The sequence below is a fragment of the Lepisosteus platostomus genome, chromosome 9 (assembly GCF_059453375.1).
Source record: "Lepisosteus platostomus isolate fLepPlt1 chromosome 9, fLepPlt1.hap1, whole genome shotgun sequence".
NCBI classification, from domain to species: domain Eukaryota; kingdom Metazoa; phylum Chordata; class Actinopteri; order Semionotiformes; family Lepisosteidae; genus Lepisosteus; species Lepisosteus platostomus.
In genome coordinates, this window is record NC_142619.1 from 28,908,839 (window position 1) to 28,929,597 (window position 20,759).

General features: G+C 38.0%; 1 protein-coding gene across 3 annotated transcripts; it reads right to left on the reverse strand.

Annotated features, from left to right (window-relative positions):
• Nucleotides 1-513: 513 nt before the first annotated feature.
• On the reverse strand, nt 514-16,388 carry dyrk2 (dual-specificity tyrosine-(Y)-phosphorylation regulated kinase 2). 3 transcript variants are annotated; one of them, XM_088644615.1, is made up of 3 exons: nt 16,317-16,388; nt 14,934-15,067; nt 514-5,583 (listed from the first exon to the last, which is right to left on the reverse strand). In XM_088644615.1, the coding sequence occupies exons 1-3, from the start codon at nt 16,333-16,335 to the stop codon at nt 3,982-3,984; spliced, it is 1,755 nt and encodes a 584-aa protein (XP_088500741.1). In that variant the 5' UTR covers nt 16,336-16,388; the 3' UTR covers nt 514-3,981. The 3 variants fall into 3 exon arrangements, with proteins under 3 accessions (XP_088500741.1, XP_088500740.1, XP_088500742.1); XM_088644614.1 differs by lacking the exon at nt 16,317-16,388 and adding an exon at nt 15,748-16,297; XM_088644616.1 differs by lacking the exon at nt 16,317-16,388 and adding an exon at nt 15,255-15,728.
• Between the last annotated feature and the right edge of the window lie 4,371 nt (nt 16,389-20,759).

Consider the following 20,759-nt stretch of genomic DNA (forward strand, 5'->3'; position numbering starts at 1 on the left):
CTCCGCCTAATACAGTCATTGAAATAAAATATCTTCTTTCACTTTGTGTTTTAAAGCCCCTTAAGGTGCTGGTATGCCAGCAATGTGTCTAGAGAACGAATAGAGATGTCAGGTTTCTGTAAGCTGATCCCATGAAAAACGTATAACACAGCAGAAGATGTATGTTTCACATGGGTTTTAAAAGCCTTGATGAAAATCTAAAAGAACAGTTGCATTGCAGACACACAGGTGTAACTTTAACCACTAATTCTGAAGGGGAACTGTATCAAGATTCCCCAAAGGAACATTTCTATGGTTGAGGTCAAAGACTTAAAATGTTATTTGCTGTTGAGACTTTCTCAAGGAAGCACACACCTGTATTCCCATGCCAGTAGTTCCCCAGTCTTTTATACTGAGCAAACTGAACCTTGAACATAATAATGTGTTTAATGATTATAGACTCAGCACCACTGGTTGCTACGAATTTTCTCAACCTCAAACATTCCTGACTGTAAAAATGACTCCAAAACACTATTTCTAAAGATGGACATTAAAACCTTTTTATTATTAATTTTCTGAAATTATTTTCTGGCCACAACAATAAAATTTAACAAATGATCACTAGAAAAAGTTTAGACTTCTGTCATCAGCTGTACAATACATACAGTATCATAAAACTGGCCGCTAAGATTAAAATTCACTACAGCATGTGTAGTGGTTTCAGCAGCATTTCACAAAAATACATATGTACACATCCACATTCAATCCATAGTAAATTCACATATATACAGTACACATTTTTGCAGCATAATAAAAACACGTGTCTAATATGTTGCTCGGTTTTAAAAAGAAAAGGACTCAAGCCACAGCTATGGGTGTTTTTTCTACAGCAGCTGAATTTGGGATCCAGGACTATGTTTTGATAGTAAGTAGCAAAATGTACTTCAATGTAGCAAATTTAACTGACCTAATTTGTTCTATCAGAAATTTGCTACCAATGCAGAGCTTAGTGATCTGTGGCAAGATAGTTACACTGGATAAATCTAAACCATTTCAAGGAACTGATGTCCGATGTGTGCTACATTATTAATTTATTCTGTAATAGATTCACAAGTAAAATTGCCGAAGTCTCAAGTTGTCAAAAAGATTTTTCTTAAATGGAGCCAAGCAAAAAAGATGCTCCCAACATACCCCTTGAGTGACAAAAAGTGGCTGAAGTGCCTTTCACCCAAACTTGAAAAATTAAATCCACTGGCCTTTTTATTATAGCCAGAAATGTACAAAGGAATGCACTTTGGTATGTACCAAATGCCCTGGGTTTAATCACAATAGAATAAATCATAACAGTCTGAGGTAAAACTTTAAAAAAGTATGGATGATTTTTTCCCCAAGAATTATCATAGCATAAAGCAAGATGTTACCTATTAAAAAGTCTGATGTTAAGACAAAAGCAAATAGTACAGTGAAGAATCAAATTTTCTCCTTCTATTAAACCTGTCTGAGACTTGTCTATGATTTGACACAGAGAGATTTAGTCCACTCTAGATATAAAAGGAGCTTCACCCATTTTAATACATTTTGCTTCCTCATTACAGAGGCAGTTCCAAGGGTTGGAGAGATTTGGTGTTCTTTAGCACATATGCTATGTACATGTGCATCAATTCTTCAAAGGGTCAAAGGGAACATGGATGAAGGAAAAGAAATGTCCATAAAATGGCATTTATAACAAAAGGCACAATTTTAAAACTAAGGGCACAATTTTCCACTACCGTTAGTCCAAACAGTCTCACACTTGAGCTCCTTCATTCATTTCCAGAGTGGCAGCATGGTGTTTCAGATGGCTGGGCAGGAACTTTGCCCCAGAGGAATGCTAATAACACTTTCACACTCCTCGTCAGCTGATTCAGAAGGTACATCTCAGAGCCACTGCCATTCATGGTAACTCCCTAGAAATAGTATGACTTAAACCTTTTCTTTTAAAATAATAGACAGGAAGGAGATACATTCTTCCATATTACACTTTAAAAAAACACAAGACGCTCCATAACTTCCAACCTTCTTAGACACATTCAGGCCTCCTGACTGTTTCCAGTAGCGTATAGGTTAGCTGTTTGATACTAAAAAAAAGGTTTTAAAAATGTGCAAGTAAAATCATTTTAAAAAGAGGCTGTACAAAAATCCTACCACCAACAGTACAGGTGATTTCACTGAAGGTTCTGAGGAATCTTTGTGAATAACATAGAGCAATTTCCTAGATTTTCTCTGTTTTGTCTTTTATCTCACAGGTAGCCAAAAGTGCCTTTCTGATCACTGAAATGATGTCTTCTCAATAAAGATGGACCCATTAATTAGTCATGCAATAATTTTGGTAAGTGTTATTTTACAGTATTGATCCTCCATTTAATTAAAACCTTTGTATAATGGTTTTGAGATTTTTAAATTTGGGAAACTAAAATCCTTTCTAATAAAAAGTACATTACTGGAGACAATCTTTTTGGCCTTACAAGGGAACATGCTCTTAAGTGTTGCAGCTCCTTGCCAAATACTTACAAGCCCATTCAAAATCCATAAAAGTATTGCTCTAGTACACATGAAATGTGAATGCTATTATTCCACAGTCGTAGATGCAGCCATGAATGTAATTCATAATGCACCATTCACCAGCGTTTTGTAACTTTCTAATATTAAGAAGGTCCACTAAGTTAAAGTCCACAACCTTTAAAATCTCCTCTTTTACCCTAATGAGATACTAAACACAAGTATAGCCAATGCTCTTAAAAGGAACGTAAAAAAAATCTTACATCACAAGCTTAAAAGGCTCCCTGTGCTTTGTAGATGTAAGACTCAAATTTCCCCAAGACTTCCACACACCAATTTCAAAATCTCCCATCAGGTCCACAGGAGTCCAGTAAAGAACTACTTGGGAACACTGCAGTTTAGAAGAACATTCTATTGCATTGTTAGCATACAAACCCGATAATTTGAGAGTGTAACAATTCTCGTGTGTAAAACAGATATAGGTTTTCTCAATAAAAATACCTTAAAAAAAAGGTAAAGCACCATTTGTTTATTCTTATGTTAGAAACACACCATTGTTTTCTGCAGTTACATCTCCAAAGGGCAGAAAATGATTGACAGCCAAGGGAGACTTACTCTGATTTGCGTAGTCAATACTGTTCTCTTCTGTGAAGCAAATATGCAGCTGATCTTAATCTCATCATGCAAATAAAAGATACCTTTTCCTCATGTTTCATTGCAAAGGAATGTTAAGAGTTTTAGGCACGTACACTGTCCATCTTGTAAAACTTCTTTTTTGCATGTTTCTCTCTATTTCCCTCATTCTTCAACCTGTCCGACTAGCATTTACTCTCACATCCTCTTTCCTTGTAAATCTTTTCCCTAATCGATAGGGAAATAAACTCTTGACTCCCACATTTACATGCTGTGTAAACTATAATATTAACGAGGCACAGAAAATCTTTTACACTTAATCAGCTGTAGAACTTTTAGTTTTTCTCATTGTATGCCACAAAGTGAGACAAAAGTAAACCATCTTCACTTGATGTGATACAACGGAAATTTTCTGAGGATAAAGACTTGCTTTCTTATCCTTAAAAACCATACTAGCTTGTGATACAACAGTGGCCAGCCACTCCACTTGTCCCTACTGCTACAATATAGAAACCTCGAAGCTGATACGGGCTTGATAATATATTAGGCATGAGTGTATGAATGTTGGCAACCTGCAACATTACACACCATCCTTAGTCAAAAACTTAAAAGCACTGTCCCCTGTTTTACCTTCTCAATAAATATCTTAAAACATTTTCCAGACAAAAGTGCTACAAAGCCAACAATTACATTTATAGTGATTTTGCAAATCAAAAATCTAAAACTTTCAAATTTGAACTTGAATAAGGCTCGGCAGTGCGATTCCCCCCCCTATCTAAATATTACTTATCAGCTCCCTTTCAAAACTGACCAAGCTAAACAGATTCAAGTTCAACTGACTAATTTTGGCAATACTGTCCTTTGTTGAATATTCCCATTGGCATCAGTCATCTGTGCCAAATTAGTCCTTAACTTTGAGGCCGACCCTGAAGTTGGAGGTAATTTGGAAATTGACGTAATAGCACCAGAGCTCTCGGTGATCCGCTTAAGAGAGGTTTTTTCCCCAGTAGGGGGTTTTGGCAAGCGTCTCCGGAGCCAGGGGTGGCGCAAAGCCTGACTGGGGGTCATGCGTAGTGAGGGATCCCACTCCAAACACTGTTTCAAGAAGTCCAGGAAGAGCGGGTCATCACAGCCCTTCAGAGCAGTCACCCACTCTTTACTCCCCGGCGGCCCCCTCAGCTTCCCCCTGCGTGACCGCCCACCGTTCAAAACCACCGAGCCGTCCGGCAGAGTCGTAACCGTGCAGTAGCGGGGGTAACCCTTGGAGCTGACAAAATTTTTGGCTCTTTTGGATGAATCCAACAGCTTTTGCGAGGGCATGCCAAGCAACTCTATCATACACGCCAGTTGGTCCCCTTCGTCTTCCCCGGGTAAGAGAGGATAACCGGTCAGCAGCTCCGCCAATATACAACCCAGGCTCCACATATCAATGGGCATCCCATACCGTGACCCCAGTATAACCTCGGGTGCTCTGTAGAAACGCGATTGTATGTAGGTATAGACCCGCTGGTGCTCATAGCAGCTAGAACCAAAGTCAATAACCTTAATCCCGCTCCGGCCCTGCTGCTTTAACAGAATGTTCTCTGGTTTAAGGTCACAGTGGATGATTCGGTTCTTGTGCAAAGCATCCAAGCACTGCAGTATAGAGTGCGCAAACTTGCGCACCAGCGGTAGGCTGAAGCCCTGAAACTTATTCTTCTTGATCAGCTCATAGAGGTTCATACTGAGCAGCTCGAACGTCATGCAGATGTGGTTGCGGAATGTGAAGTTCTCCAACATGTGGATGACATTCATGGTGGTGTCCTTGTCCTGCTTCCGAAGGTGCTCCAGGATGCGTATCTCCTCAGCGGCCTGTCTGTGGAAGCGTTTTTCATTCCGCACCATCTTAAGTGCCACGTGCTGGTGAGTCTTGTGGTCAAAGGCCTTTACCACCTGGCCAAAGCTTCCTTTGCCGATGACCTTGAGAACTTCATACCGGTAGGCAATGTGGTCATGGGGCACATGGATGTAAGAGCCCTGGTCATCGTCGTAGCCACCATTGTTGGAGCCCCCAATGACACCCTGCCTCTTCTTGGCATTTGGACCCACGAAGTAGATTTCTGGGTAATTGAAGACCTCATGATGCTCGAATGCTGTCAGCTTGGGCATGTATTGCTTCATGGCTTGCTCAGGTGTCATGGGGGTGGGTTTGGACTTCCCTGTCCCATCGGAGGACTTCAACGAGCTGGAACTGCCCTGGCGACGATGGGCGCTGTCTAACTGTCTCTCCTGTACAGAAGGCAGGCTTGCCTTACCCACTGGGGTAAGACCATTGGGCTGCGCTGTCAGAACTGTCCGTTTGTTGCTGTTGTCTTCAAACAGCTGCTGAACGTGGATTTGCTGGTGGTTACCGATGTGCAAGTGGTCATTCATGGTGTTCTTATTGCCTCCAACCTGAAAAGAATAAGCAAAGTATTTTTTTACTAAAACTCATCAATACAAATTAATGGTAGTCAATCAGCGATCTTAAAACAACTATATACACTATTGTGTAAAACTCAAGACAATTCACATTTTCTGCTTTTTATTCAAAGCTTTCCTTCTTCATGCAGAATTCTAAGATAATCCCACCACCTAAATGTTAGGACCAAACCATGTTAATGATGAAGAACATGTAACAATAAATTTGATAGGCAAATGAGTTGATGTAATGGCTAACCCGTCGCATGTCAGCAAATCATGTGTAGTTTAGCTTGAACTGTTGGTGTGATCATGTTTTTGAAGATTATGATAACTGTTAATGTTAAAGCTTACTTTCTTCTCAATCAAACTAAGCTGCACCCACACCTGTCAAAGTTGTTATAATGTTAGAAAACACTAATGGCGGCTATGAGTAAAATACAATAAGCTGTAACTCCTGGCTGTGTCTATGATATATAAAGCATGTATGATTGGAAATGCTGCCTGGTAAAACAGAAACTGATACGATTCTTTATTTTCTGGCCATGTTTGCTATCTCAGACAATTTATCAGTGATACCTCAAAGTCCTTTCTTGGTTGTGCATAAAAATGCCACCAAAACTACAAGCAGGAAGTTGACTGCCTTCCACACATGGCTTGCAGTTAGTCTACAGCAGTGGTTCTCAAACTGTGGTACGTGTACCGGTAGTGGTACGTGGTGTGCCGCCAGGCGGTACGCCAAATGACCCTGAAACTGTGTTGTGTGCGCTGAAAAAATCGGGACGGGTTTTCATATTTTGTATTTTTATACGTGTCGAATACGCAGCCTACGTACTACGATACAGTGCGCGCTAATACTTAAGTGGACACAAGAGATACTCTGTAATTCTATACCACTCTATAGGAATGCGTGCTACGGACACAAGTGACCAATTGTATTTAAAAAAAGCTACTGTATCTCCAGCAAATAGGGAGAAAGGAGAATGTGCCAACGTTGTAAACACAGGAATGCATAGAAATGCGTGCCACGAACGCTGGTAATCCTGTGAGCACAGGAAAGCGTGAAAAATAACAGAAAAATATTTAAGAACTGTTCTAAGTTAATTTGAGAAAAATACACAGAGCGTCTCTGTGTTTCTCTCCCATGCGCATGAAATACTTAAAATAAACACTGAAATAAAAACGGAAACGTGGAAAAATGCAAGCTTGCGGATTGCTAAAGCAGGTAAGCCCCACACTATTATGTGTGCAGAAAAGGCTGCCCCCCCCGAAAGACACAGTCATTCATAGAATTATTGAAATGAAAGATTATATCAAAAGTACGCTGACAGAGCGCGTTAAGATGAGCAGATGTTAATCACTGCAATTAGATGAGTCTGTAGTCGATTTGGCCAATTTGCTTGTTTACGTTAGATACGTTTGAGGGTACGTCCCGTGAGGACTTTCTGTTCTGTAAGCCACTACCAACAGGAACTACAGGAGAGCACGTATTTCAGCTTCTGAACGAATTTATCGAAGAGAATGGCATCGACTGGATAAAATGTGTCGGAGTTTGTACAGACGGTGCTAGAGCAATGACAAGCCGACACAGCGGTGTAGTTGCACGAATTAGAGAGGTTGCTCCAGAAATTAATGGTTTCATTGCAACATCCACCGCGAGACCTTTGCAGTCAAGAAAATGCCTGACGATTTAAAATCTGTTAGACTGTTGTGAATTGTATCAAGGCTTGAAAAATTAATTCACATCTGCTTTGCTAGACTAAACAGGTTCACCCTTCTCACTGAAATGGTGCTTTTTTATTTTTATTTTATTTGTGTTGTTTTTTTTTCTGTAAAACACTTTGAGAAGCCACATTTTAATATATCAAACAAAGTTTATTATTATAATATTTATTATATGTATGTGTGAGTGTGTGTGCACATGCGCTCATGTTGGTCATTGAGAATTTCTGGGGTTTCTATGAGATGATGACTTGTAGGTGGTACTTGGATGCTTTGGTTGGATTAGGGATGGTACTTGGTCCAAAAAGTTTGAGAACCACTGGTCTACAGTATATGCAGGGTAGCATGGGTACAAAGACCAAGCCATTCTTGTGCCTGAGTAGCCTTTGTATGTGTTTATAAGGTAGAACCCTTGTTCACAATCAGTAAGAACCTTGAACAAAGGTGTGGTTGTTCAATGAAACACCAGCACAAAATGGTAATATAGTTGTGTTATTCTAACCATTTTTTACTTCTACTCCTCAGGTCAATGAATAAGTAACAGAATAGCAGAGCAGTGAGCAAATTAATGTGTTTAATCTATTCCTGAGCTTGATTGGAAAGATGTCACTAGTCTATTATCTAATCTGTGTGACCATCACTGTGTCTTTTAAGACAACAAACTAGAACTGGAGCAGCTAAGGATTTGTAAAACCGTGAACTACCATGGACAATGCACATGGATCATCTAAAACAAGCAGGATTTTTAGACATGACTAATAGTGCGTCACAAGAATTGGGCTTTGATTTAAACATCAGATATGAACACTGATTGGCCTCTTTAAGAAAGCAGACTTACAACCTAAGCTCTTTTCACACAAGTTATTATAGCTGAGGCAATGAGGCGGCATGCTGGGTTGAAGAAATTGCCTATACCAGCAAATATATGACATTTTATGATGGCTCTGAGCTACCTTAGGATGGCATTTTATGGTTTATATAAACCACTAAACAATAATTTCACAGGTCCACCACCCATTGACTTTAAAAACACTGCAATAGCCAAGCAAGGTGTAGTTTACAACACGGCATTCAAACATTAAAATTACAGAAAATTCCACTGAAACTAATGTATCACTTTACATTCAGAGTTTATGAATGTGTAACTGACATTTCACAAGGGCACTTAGTAAAAAAGCAAACATTGAAAAGGCTTAGAAAAACTTATTTGTTGTCAAGCTTCATAAATTCCTTTTTATGAACCTCCTTCAAAATGTAAATTTGTCATCAGTCCAGCATGCCCCATATCTACTAGTGAGACTATCATTGAAGACAATAAAATTAATACTGTTACAGATTGCAGACTTCAGTTTCATACTTGGAATAATGTAAGTCAGCAATGTAAATTAACGTTTACTGGCAAAACTAAAATTGTATTGCATTAAAAGGAACCCTTTACCGTTTAATCAAATGCTTAGGGTTAAATGTCTTGCACTTTAACACGTCTTCTAATTCTAATCTAGAGGGTTCCTTATGCATGTTGTCACTGTTCATTCCTCTTACAGATAGAAATTCACGCATGTTCCTAAATAATATGTTGTGCATGGAATAAAACAGAATGCCCTCCTCATCAAGATGAATTATGTTGTCATGTCAGATATTGTTACCCTTTCAGCACCTCACAATCACAGAGCTGTTGGAAATTGCTTCCTTAAACAACTAGGATTGTATTTAACCCAAAGTTCCCTCCTCTTTTATCCCTTCTTATTTGATCTTCACACCCAAGTGTTTTATTCTCACTGTTTTTAAGTCTGTACCAATTCATTATTCTAATTGTTTATAGATTGTGTTTTTATCATCTATTTTAGAAATGATTATACTGCACGAGAACCAGGTAACCACACATTGGCCCTTTTTTCCCCCCCACCATTGATACCGTTTTCAAATGTGTACCTACAGTAAATAATGAGCTTATTCTGTTGGTTAATCTGTACTATCTGAGCTACTGTTTTGCCCAAATATTTTCATTCCAAAACCCTCCAAACTTTGAAGTAAAAGGGAGGGAGGTCAGAGCACAGCTGCTGTTTCGCTGTGTCAACACATGCTCTCTATCAGTACCGCTGTGTGTACGCTGTCCCCATTCTTAAGTTATCATGTTGCATTATGAACATTGCTGAATCCATTTCCAAAACTTCACATATTCATTTCAGAAGAGCCCCTAGCCACTACTGCGGCCAGATCATGAAAAAACTACAGCACAGGGCGGACTGCAAATCTACATCTGAATATTCCTTACTCCTTTCCACGCTAATCTTGGCATCACTGCACATTTTGCCAGCGGTAACGGTCATTTACAGCACATTACTGTTTCTGGCTGCAGGCTAACACTGTTCTAGTGAACTATGTTGTCATTTCAACATAGCTAAGAATGTGTTGTGTTCTTAGAGAATAATTTGTTTTAAAAATAAACACTGACTACAGTCTTTTAACTAGTCACACAATATCCTGAATTGGATTAAGTAATTCTAAATTCAAGGAAAAATGAATGACCTTTGCTAAGGAAAGTTGTTTGACAAATCTAGGTGTGAATGTTTTCTCTCTCAAGAAATAAATGATGAATGTCATGTTAAGCTTCAGCTACCATGCTCTCTTTGACCTGGTATTAGTAGATTAGTCTCATTCAAATGCAGTGTATACAGAAGGTACACTAAGCATCAAATGAAACTAATCTCCCCAGTTACGCATGTTTTTGAAAAGTAAAGATTATATTTTGGAGATTATAAAACATTTGTGGGGTCTTTTTGTTGTTTAACATTCATGACTGATACAACTGAGTGTCTGTTGTATTATCACTAAATCACTTCATCAACTGTACCTAATCACAATTCTAATTAAAGAAGTGGTGAATAATTAAAACACCACAGAAAGGCACCAATATGCCATGTTTATCAAGAAAACAATGCTAAAAAGAACGTATGGTAAGTTTAAAGTAATACTAACAGAAAACAAAATTGAATTCAGCTTTTGTAAGAGATTTGTCTTTTCCACATTCACCCTCATAAAATCAGTTATAGCAGCAAAGCACTGACAGACATTGTGTACTTCAAAATATTATTATAAAAATAATTTAGGTGAATTCTCTTTTAAACCAAACCTAGCTTTTATATATATTTTATAGAACTTTATATAGATTTTAGAAGAATCCTGGTACACGTTTGTATAAGTTAAGTAAGATTGAAACGCAACAAAAATACATTTAAATTTGGAGGGATTATCCCTGCATTTTGATAAAGATTTGCAAACAAAACTAATATGTCGGTCCAACTTTACGACAGTAATAACCAAAAATAATCACACTGATATTATTTGCTTCAAATACAGGGATTCTGAAATTCAAAGTTTCTTACTAAAAACTGTTAATCAAAGTAATTAAATAGGGAACTGAAGTTTTCAAAGCATTACAATATTAAGAAATGTGTTCCAGGCAGATTATCACAAAAATCTGGCTGTTCCCTAAACTTTTCTAAGGGCTTATTTTGAAGTGGAAAGACTTCAGGCATCTTGAATTTCACACATACATTGACTGGACGCCACCTGTTTCATTAATGCTGCTTGCGGTTACATGCCCATGAATGCTGTCCCATACTGGGAACAATGTTTAGACTGGTATGTGGAAAGCACATACAGATGCCTGGTTATGTTCTCCTGCTTCAGCGACACACTTTTGTTAAACTCAAACGTGAAACTGCCAATTCTCTGTCAACAACAATACCTGTTGTTTCTGTTTGAGAGAAGGGACCAATAGTCCATACTATCTGAAGAATTTGCACTACACACAGAACCTGGGTATATCCAGAGTGGGGGAGGAGGTAGGTGGACAGATTTGACATAATTATTTTTACTAACATCCTTACCTACAAGCTCAGAATAGCAATGTCTTTTTCTCCACTCTCATGTACCAAGATAACCTTGTACGCACGCCATTTTGTTTTTGCACTTTTTTAATTACATCCAATAAAATCTAATGTGTTTAATGGACTACAATAAAAGAGCAACCATAAATCTGCAAAGCATTTTTAACATAGTCCTCTCCATATGTACACAAAGAGAACAGTACATTCAGAACTCAAATCCAGAAGTACAGTATTCTATTTTAAGAAGCCATACTTACATTACAAATGTGCATATCTGTATCAGATTTTCAGTTTGTAAAAAGAAGTCAAAATCAGAGGAAACAGTTACAATGTAGGTTCCTTTGGGAAATCTAAAACACCTTTTTTTCCCCCCCTGTTGGTTTGAGCTAGATTCCTTTGCAAAGAGAAGTGCTGTGGAGACTAGGAAGCAGCAGCAAGAGTAATATAAAACCTGTTCCTTATTTTGTCTCCAAGGAGTTTGCACATTCCTGCCTGTCATGGAAGAAGAATCTCACAGAAATCTCAAGGAAATGGCTAGAGGGGAACAACAAAAGCACGACCTGGCATCGTGGCACTTCTAAAACATCGCACTTTGATTTTGTTTCCCTCTAGTGGCATGCTTACTTTTTGTTCTCGTTGAATGAAATACCTTTCCAGTGCAAAACAAATGATTTGCAGAGACTTCATATTTTTCAATTCATCGGCATGTTTGAATATAGTATTCATCAAAATGAGGATTAAAGGCAATAAATTGGTACTATAGAGGTTAAAAAAGGGTAACAGGCTAAACCATCTAATCTCATTAAAACCCAGAAGACAAAACAACTTGCATGATGAAAAGTGGATTTAATTTTCACCCCTTCTTGTGAAGACAAGCATCTGCAGCCCCCAAACAGATCCCAGCACTGGGGGTAGAAGAGTCAAGACAAGGTGACAAACCCCCTTCAGTTCATGTTTCAAACATGATCTATCCCAACATCTGCATTTGCTATGATCTTTCCACCAGGTTTACCCTTCCAGTCATCCTATGCATCAATGAAACGTCTTCTGTTTGCAGAAGAACAGGAGGAGTTTTGGATAAACCTACATTTCAAATACATCAGTGAGCATTCAGAAATTTCTATGAAACCTCCAACTGCCTAATCAATAGCAGACAAAACAAGCAGCTCGTTAATCTTAAGGCACATAGTAAACAGAATTAGAGCATTAATGCTTACTTTGTGGATGGACAGAGGCAGTTATTATTTTCATCCTACCTACTTCCAACTTAAACATCATATACCAATTGCAACTTTAATCATTAATGCACTCATTGTGGAACAGACTTGACTCATTGTAAATTAGGGGTGAACCAACCTCATGCCAATGTTTGTTAAAGGCTTCAAAGGTGATATGAAGTCTTTGACTTGATATCATACTGGCTGTATTAGTGAAACAAGAGGCTTCCAGTCATTGTATGTATTAAATTTGTTCCTAACAACAACACAGAGATCAACCATTCAAATACAGATAATTACAGAAGCAGCAGTGTAAATTTTCCTACAACTATTTCACATTCCTCTTTTGTTGCCAGTTCTCTAATGTCTACTGTGATTATTTGAGGACTTATGTTTGGATAGACCAGGCAGGATTGTTCAATCTAAAAAAAACTCCAATGCTAAAACAACTGATAAAACTGGTGAGGTGTGTCCAATAGTGCACATTCTTGTGAAGCCCAATGGGTGAACCCATGACTTATAAACAACCATGATATATCTCCTGATGTCATGTGCTTTTGCTTAGCTTTGAGGAAGCTCTTTACGCTGCTGAAAGATTTGGCCAAAGAAGCAGGTTTTCTTAATGAAAAAAAAACCAGAAGTACAGCAAATTCATTACACATCTACAATATGCCTTTACATTTTTTACATTCTAAACAAAAAAATACAGTGGCGCCAAGAGACTGATCTGTGCAGCAAAGCACTGGAGAAATAAAATATTGATTTCTGTTGAAAAAGAACAACGACCAGCCCGACTGTTGGAAGGATAGAGGCCTCTTCGATCAGTGCATTACGTAGAGTTCACAATGGAAGCATGATATCCCTTAATGTCATCTACTGTGTTTACAAAACACCCCATACCATTATGCCATCACCGAAAAACACACAAAGCTAATCCCTTACCAGTTTTCTTCTCCCATGCCCACTTCCTTGTGAGTTCACACACCATTATATTTTTCAGAAATAACCAATACTTCTTATAAAAAAAGAACCAAAATAGGTAAACTGGAAACCGGTGGATAGTATTTTTAGACAGTCATTATATATAGAGGTGTGGCTATTTAAAGAAAGTATTTAAGGCTTTGTCTGGACAGCTGCGAGAAGAATAAAGCTTACTCATCTTCCAGTATTAGGCGTAATCTTTAAGTTTGAAGGCACTGATCCATGTCATCGTTAAAGCTTACATAATGTGAATTTGCATGTGTAGACCTACATTCTCAGTAAACTCACACATACAGGTATTTAAAAAAACTAAATTAGGCCAAAGCTTGAGCAATTGTTTTTTTGCATCATATAAAATAGAGATAGAATAAACTGGTTGTAAAATAAAGACCGGGTGGTCTATATACAGCATTCAACTTGTTGTAATATTATCTGAATTATACGCATGTACTGGTGTTTGGACAAAATAATACTAGGCTGTTCGTTTTGAAACAATTCCCTTATTTCAATTGGATATCGGAGAAAATGCAATGTGTAACGAGAAGCATTAAAATGCAATACATTAGTGTTAAACCAACAGGATTTAGCGTGTGTTTACGGTCTCTCGTTATATATTGTTAAGTGGTTAGTGCAATCATATTGGAAAAAAAAACGTCTTCGTGTTTTTAAAACGTTTTTTCTGTGCATGTTTCTTTAAATGCTCAAAATGACAGCTGATACATCTGTGTGATATATCCACAGACTCCCATCCCCCATGCCTGTCACCCTATAAACATAACACATTAACATGGGCCTGCCGGGTTTGCCAAATGGACATTACGTTAAGCGCTATCTCCACTGACACATGCATCAGCCAAATACACTTATAGAAATGTCCTTTCTTTACAGGTATCAAACGAAACTTGTAAGAGTGTCATTTTAAAAAAATAATGTATTTTGACTGTACATGTCACGTCCTTAAAAAAGTTAGTTAAAAAATACAATATAAAAAACAAAGTTTAGCTTGAACCCGTTTTAAAATCGGAACGATTCTATTTAAAATACACGCATTGCATGAACGCAATTAACTAGTATGGTATTTTACACTTTTCATAGACAACTAATATTACAATATATGTCATTGCAACATAGTCAGATATCAAGATATCACTGTTAATTTCTTCATGTTTTTCCTTTTTTTCTCTCAAAACTCCGGGGCCCTTTTTTCTTTCTCATGTGACCTTGTAGCTCTAGTAACTGTCACACTTACAGTGCAAGTAAAAAAAAAACAGTTTGAAACAAAAGAACCATTATGTCAGTATGTACCTTAAGGGGTATCGCCTCGCGATATAAATGTATCTATCAACAATATCACTGCACAGCATTTACAGGATATTTTATGTTTATGCTTTCCCACCGTCAAACGGGATGTAAATTAAAAAGAGAGTCCCGGCACTTAATCCGATGTTCTCTCAATGCTTCTGAACACGTTTTGGAGCACATAAAAGAGTGCAGCAATCATCGCAACAAGCAGAACGTCTGCACTGCATACCGTGTTAGAATTGGGGTGCCTGAGGGGCGGTAGTCCCGCTGGCGATGACGGGTCGGCTCCTGCTCCGGCCCGGAGACCCCCAGCGCCGATCCCGGGGGAAGACTGCAGCTGGCAGACACCCTCACCCCCTTTGCCTAAGGTGTAAAAAACAAACAAACAAATAACACATGTAATATGAACGCATTAGATTTGCATTTGGTTATACACCACTGTCTTCATTAGCTCGGTACTGATCTGTCGTAAGCACGTAAAATAACCCGGTGCTCTAAAAAATGCGCTGGGGAGTGGGGTCATTTTAGGTGTAAATCCTAGGAAATCTACCGCAATGCTTTCTCTAAGTATCAAGTTGCATTTCGTTTATCTCAACATCAATCCCCGCCTTCATTAATGGAACTGAAAACGTGAATGTAATGCCTTTATTGGTTTTGTAAAAAAAAAGCAGCATAAAACAGTCCGCGTATTCAATTCCATAAAGCTTGTAGATACTGTAGGTAAAGCAAGTGGCTTCCAACAGAAACCTGTTTGTCACAGAAGCATGCAAATCACTTAGCCCCTTTCTCCTAAAGGAAAACAAATGGCAAAATGGATCGCCATTGAAAAAAACTGCCAACCAAAAAAAAAACATTCCCTACTCTCATTTTAAATCTATTTTAATCAACAATCATTTTAAAAATAATAAACGCAAGATAGCTTAAGACCCAGCAGATAACAGACTGACGTCAAATCCATTTGTAAATCAAATCGATTTGGAAAAAAAACTGTAGTTTAAAAGGGTTTTCTATGCCCTCTTAGCTCCTGGATTCTTGCTCCTTACCAGTTGGGTAGACGGCAGCGGAGGGTTTCTTGGTTAACATGGCCGCTGGAGAGTCACACACAAAACCCACTTCAGTTTTTCCCCTCCTCCCCCTCCACTCTCTGATCACCAACTCTGTTACTCCAATCAGCTACATCCAGACTTGCATTCTCAACCTGCGCCGCACACCCCGGGACAGCTTCCACGAACACCGACACCCGAAATCTCGCTGCTACCATCGTTCGGTCACCAACGCCACCAGCGAAACAGTCCCTCCAGTAGGCTGAATCCGGGACGCGAAGAGCTCCAGCGGTTTAGCGGCTGCACCCCTGCGAGTGGTGAAGGTAGCAAGCAGTAGGCTTACTTTCACACTCACACGGTCCGGCATACACCCAGGGATAAAACCGTGCTTATCTCCAGCCCTTGCTCTTCCCTGCCTCTCTCACTTTCGCTCGGTAACGTACGTGTAAGTATGGGTGCTTCGGTTGCTAAGTGAAACTAAACTCTCCAGACGCACAACAAAGACAGTGAGGATCCGGGAGGGTAATATTGTGGTTTCCACAGCCCTAGACTGAAAGAAAAGAACCCACCCATTATTACTCTGAACATCAGTTACTGTACTCCGGCCGAGCTCACGATACACGCACAGCCCAAGGGCGTTTGGTTAAAGCTTATGGTCGTGGGCGTGCATTCCCCCACCAGACTCACTCCAGACACACGGGAAAAAATCTACAGTAAACATTTCAAAACGCCTCCCCGAAAGGAAACCCCAATCGTACAGTTTGAGTCACTGAATGTATAAAAGCAGACTGGAATGCCAATCTATATATCCAAATCCAGCTATTTTCAGCGCTGGTCCCTCCCTGTGTTATGTTCAAAATAAATATTTGAGGCAGTGTGTTTAGTGTGCAATTAAATATTTGCTTTAAAGGGAAAACTAGCAATACCACTGTAAACCTTGGTTATCTTGGTTATCTGAACATGATATAAAAACTCCGCTCCCGTGTTTCTGTGTTGTTAGTCTTCAAACAATTGGCAAAAGTACAAATTTAAAACGCCTTACCTTTTCAACTGTTTTTTTAACTACTTCCGAAAAATATTAATTTTGAGCACTGCACCTGTGGACTGAAAGCAGAAACTATTACCTTATAAATATGTCAGTCTACATTGAGTGTCTGTTTTTGCACAAATGCACTTTTCCTTTCATTGGTTGACGCTTAGAAAAATGCCAGTCTTCTCTAAATCACAATTAGAAGCAGCCTTTTTTTAAAAAAAAAGTTAGGCCGTTGAATTCTGAAAATATACCCTAAAATACAATTGGTCATTTACAGTTTTGCAGTAAACTACTGGCGTCACGCAAGAGAACTGCTAATTAAATTATGTTTGAAATGGTATTCATGAAAGGTTTAAAGAAAATTCGCTGTTACTTTAGGCTTTAAATAAGGAATAAGTGAGAATTAAAGATAAAATACATTGTAGTGCACATGGTTTAATGTACATGTATAATGCACGTAAAGTAATTATTAACATAGCAACTTGTATAGATACTTCAGAAAAATTGTAACATCGAAAATGTAGAAAACAGCACAAATTCTTGTTTTTTGTCATAACATATCATTTTTCCTACATGAGTATTTTATAATAATAATTCTTTACATTATTATTGCACTTCACAGCTTGTATATGATGGGACACGCTTCACCCTCCATTTAAATGCAGCAGCCGTTCAGCTGGAGGAGTAAGAAATTACTACACTGATTGAACTGGAATCAGAATCTATTGTCCAAATACAGTGGACGTGTTCCCTTGGCCTCAGTGAGTCAACAATAGAAGCAGTATATTTACAGAGTACATAAAACATCCAGTACATTTTACAGATGTATGCATTTATTGTAATATAAATAACAATATGAAGCAGTACAAAGAAAATAAGAGTCAAGTGTGAGCTGCATGCAGTTCTGTGAAGGAGCTCATACATACAGTAGTAATGGCACTTGGAATGAATGACTTCTTAAAAATGTTTTTTTTTAATAATCTTTGGTACTCTGAAATGTCATCCAGGTGGTAATTTTTCAAAACTGGGAGTGTAGTGGATGCGAGGCTTTATTTACTATTAGCACTTCTTTCCTGTAAACACAGATGTGGTGCAACTGGGTCTGTTACTGAGCAGTACTTGTGCTGCCTATGTTTCAAATCCTTGAAAGCTTTGCTCTCCTCCTGACACCAAGTTTCCCACACCAAGTGGAGGTGTTAACAGAAAGCACACTCTCTACCTGGAGAGTACACTCTATTCTCTACCACACACCATCTCATCTCTCTGCCAGACTGGTGTAGGCCACCTCTAGGATGTGTTTGCTCACATCAAAACTCCTCAACCTTCTCAAGAGAAACAGTGTTGTCTGAGAAGTGTCAAGGTTTGATCACAGGCTCACAGATTTCACAGGTTCACTCCCTAGACAGCAGGGAATTCCAGTACACTGAAAGACCAGGACTTCTCCACTTGGGAATTCTACATTGTAGGTTTCTAGGAGGAAATGTCTCTTCTGTAACATGTCATGATTTTGACTGTAGGTGATAATGTGATAATGAAGCATGGTGGATGTGGAAAAGTATCCATATACTGTACAGGTGAGGATTCATGATATAAATTAAACGTCCTGCTTTATTGATTATTAATTTAGATGTGGGCCTGGAGATCCCTTTTCAACCTTTTATCTCGGTACAGCAAAGAAGACAAATTGAGCTGATGAAGCTGTTATTTAAACACCACAAGAGGGTGTCCTACCGCATCCAGACGCTCTGACTTCATCTGGTGTTTTGCTTACTGGGCTTGTGGAAGTTTTTGCTTCATGATGTCTGTTCCATTTCCTTGTTGCTTCATGGCTTTTTTTCAGTTTCGTTTCATGTCCAGTGTAAGCCTAGGTTGGTTGAATTGCACAGTTCATGTTAAAAAGAATCCTAATTAAACAACACAAAGAACAGTTAAAGAGGAACTGAAACCTGCTTACCACTAATTCACACTCACTTTATTGCATGTGTAGGCTAATATATAGAATCACTTATCACTTATATATAGAAGACTTGTGTGAGGAGCAGACAGTTGCTTTTTTAAAGTTTCAGAGCCTTTTAATTTTAAACAAATACTTGGTTTGGATTCTGATTACCATAGACACTACAACATTCACATAAATTATTTTTTTAGTTTGTGGATTATGTAGTTAATTGAGGTATACTCGCTTTGACTTAACTGTATAACAAACGCTATTGTCTTACAATATTCCTAAGTGGAAAAGAAAATAAAATCGTCAGAATGCATGTCTACTTAGATAAGATCTTATCTAAGATACTTGTTACTCATGGTAAATCCTATTAAACCTTGGATTTCATCAAAGGGAATCACATAGAAAAACTACTTATTTTCTTATGCTGTAAACTTCAGAAAAGCAAAGCCATTTCCCTAACTGATTAATTCAGATTTCTGATTATACTATTGCTCATTAGGAAATTATCTCCTTATATGAATTTGGATTTACAGTGGTAGTAAAGTTTCTCCAGGATCTGAAATGAAAGAAATAAGCACAGGGTTATAATATAATCTTACATCCTACAGACACATGCCATTGCTTTGTTTTTGGATGGAGCAAATTACAATGTTATACATTAATTATAGCCACACAAAATTTTAAAATGTCTTATGTTGACTGTGGATGATCCAAGCAGCTGTTACAGTAGAGATTATCATCTGGTTTTAAAGACAACATAAATATTCAGGTTTAATGCTAGATAAGCAGAATTCCAGGTTAGCAGTAACCTTACACCAATAGTATTCCTATAGAAGACCTAATGATAACACCAGAAACCAAGAATAATACCACAATAACTTCCTAGGGCATGATGGAGGAGTGTAATATTTTTATAATGAACACAATGTGCTCAGATTAAGTAATTTATTAGATATGAATCAATAGAACATCTTGAAACTCAGAAATGTTCTGTATGTGTATATTAACTAACACGTTGGATTCAAAGTATATCCAATCTCACCTTGATGAATGCTTTTTGTCATCTGAAACAAAAATGATGAACAATCTGGAACCTTGACTTAAAATTATGATAGTATTCCCAAGAATAACGTATTTCCAAAAATCGTTTGTATCTGGTAAATTTGTTCCTAATTGTACAACAGCATTCTTGATTATTTTCTTAGCATAGAACTTCAATTGTTTGTTTACACTGTATTCCAAATGAGTATCATATGACTAAAGGTGCAGTATCTTGTTAGAATGCTTTGACTTGATTGTAAAAAGCTAAAACATAATTCACATCACTGTGTTAGTGATCTACACAGTAGGGATAAAGCAACTTTAAACAAGAAGACACAATTAGGCCTCTTTCCTCTTTCAGAATGTATTGTGTACTCTGGATTGTGGTGCTGCAGCAAGTCAAGGAACACAACAGACACCTGCCTGTTTGGAGCTCTTATATCCCATCCTCTGAGCAGAAAAGGGCTGGGATGATAGGATTTCAAGCTTTAATAAGAGACACAGTCAGCTTTAATACTTAACAAATCCATTGTAATTCTAATACAATACAAAGCCATAAATCATCACAACCATCTAGGAGCGCACAAGCAGGACACAGCAGTGGGAATAGAAGCCCATATAGACAACTGGTTTTACATACTGTACTGTATATCTTCAGGGACTGTTTCTATATTTATTCAGTGAGTTTCACTATCACATTTCTTTGTTTGTCTTGTTTCTCGACACACTGAAAGACTATTGTCAGGAGGAGCTCAATGAGAGCTTGCAGCATTATAATATTTCACTCACATTTTGACAATTCTATTTTTAAGTTGAAAAGCAGTAGACAAGATATTGAACTAATTGTAGTGATATGATTACAGTTTACGTAACAGATACTCCTAGAAGAATAATGACCGTAGGTTCCTTTACAATGTGGTGATAATAATGACAGGGTAAAAGATTCACCACCTCATTAAGCTTTAAAAGATTTAACAATGAGCATATTCA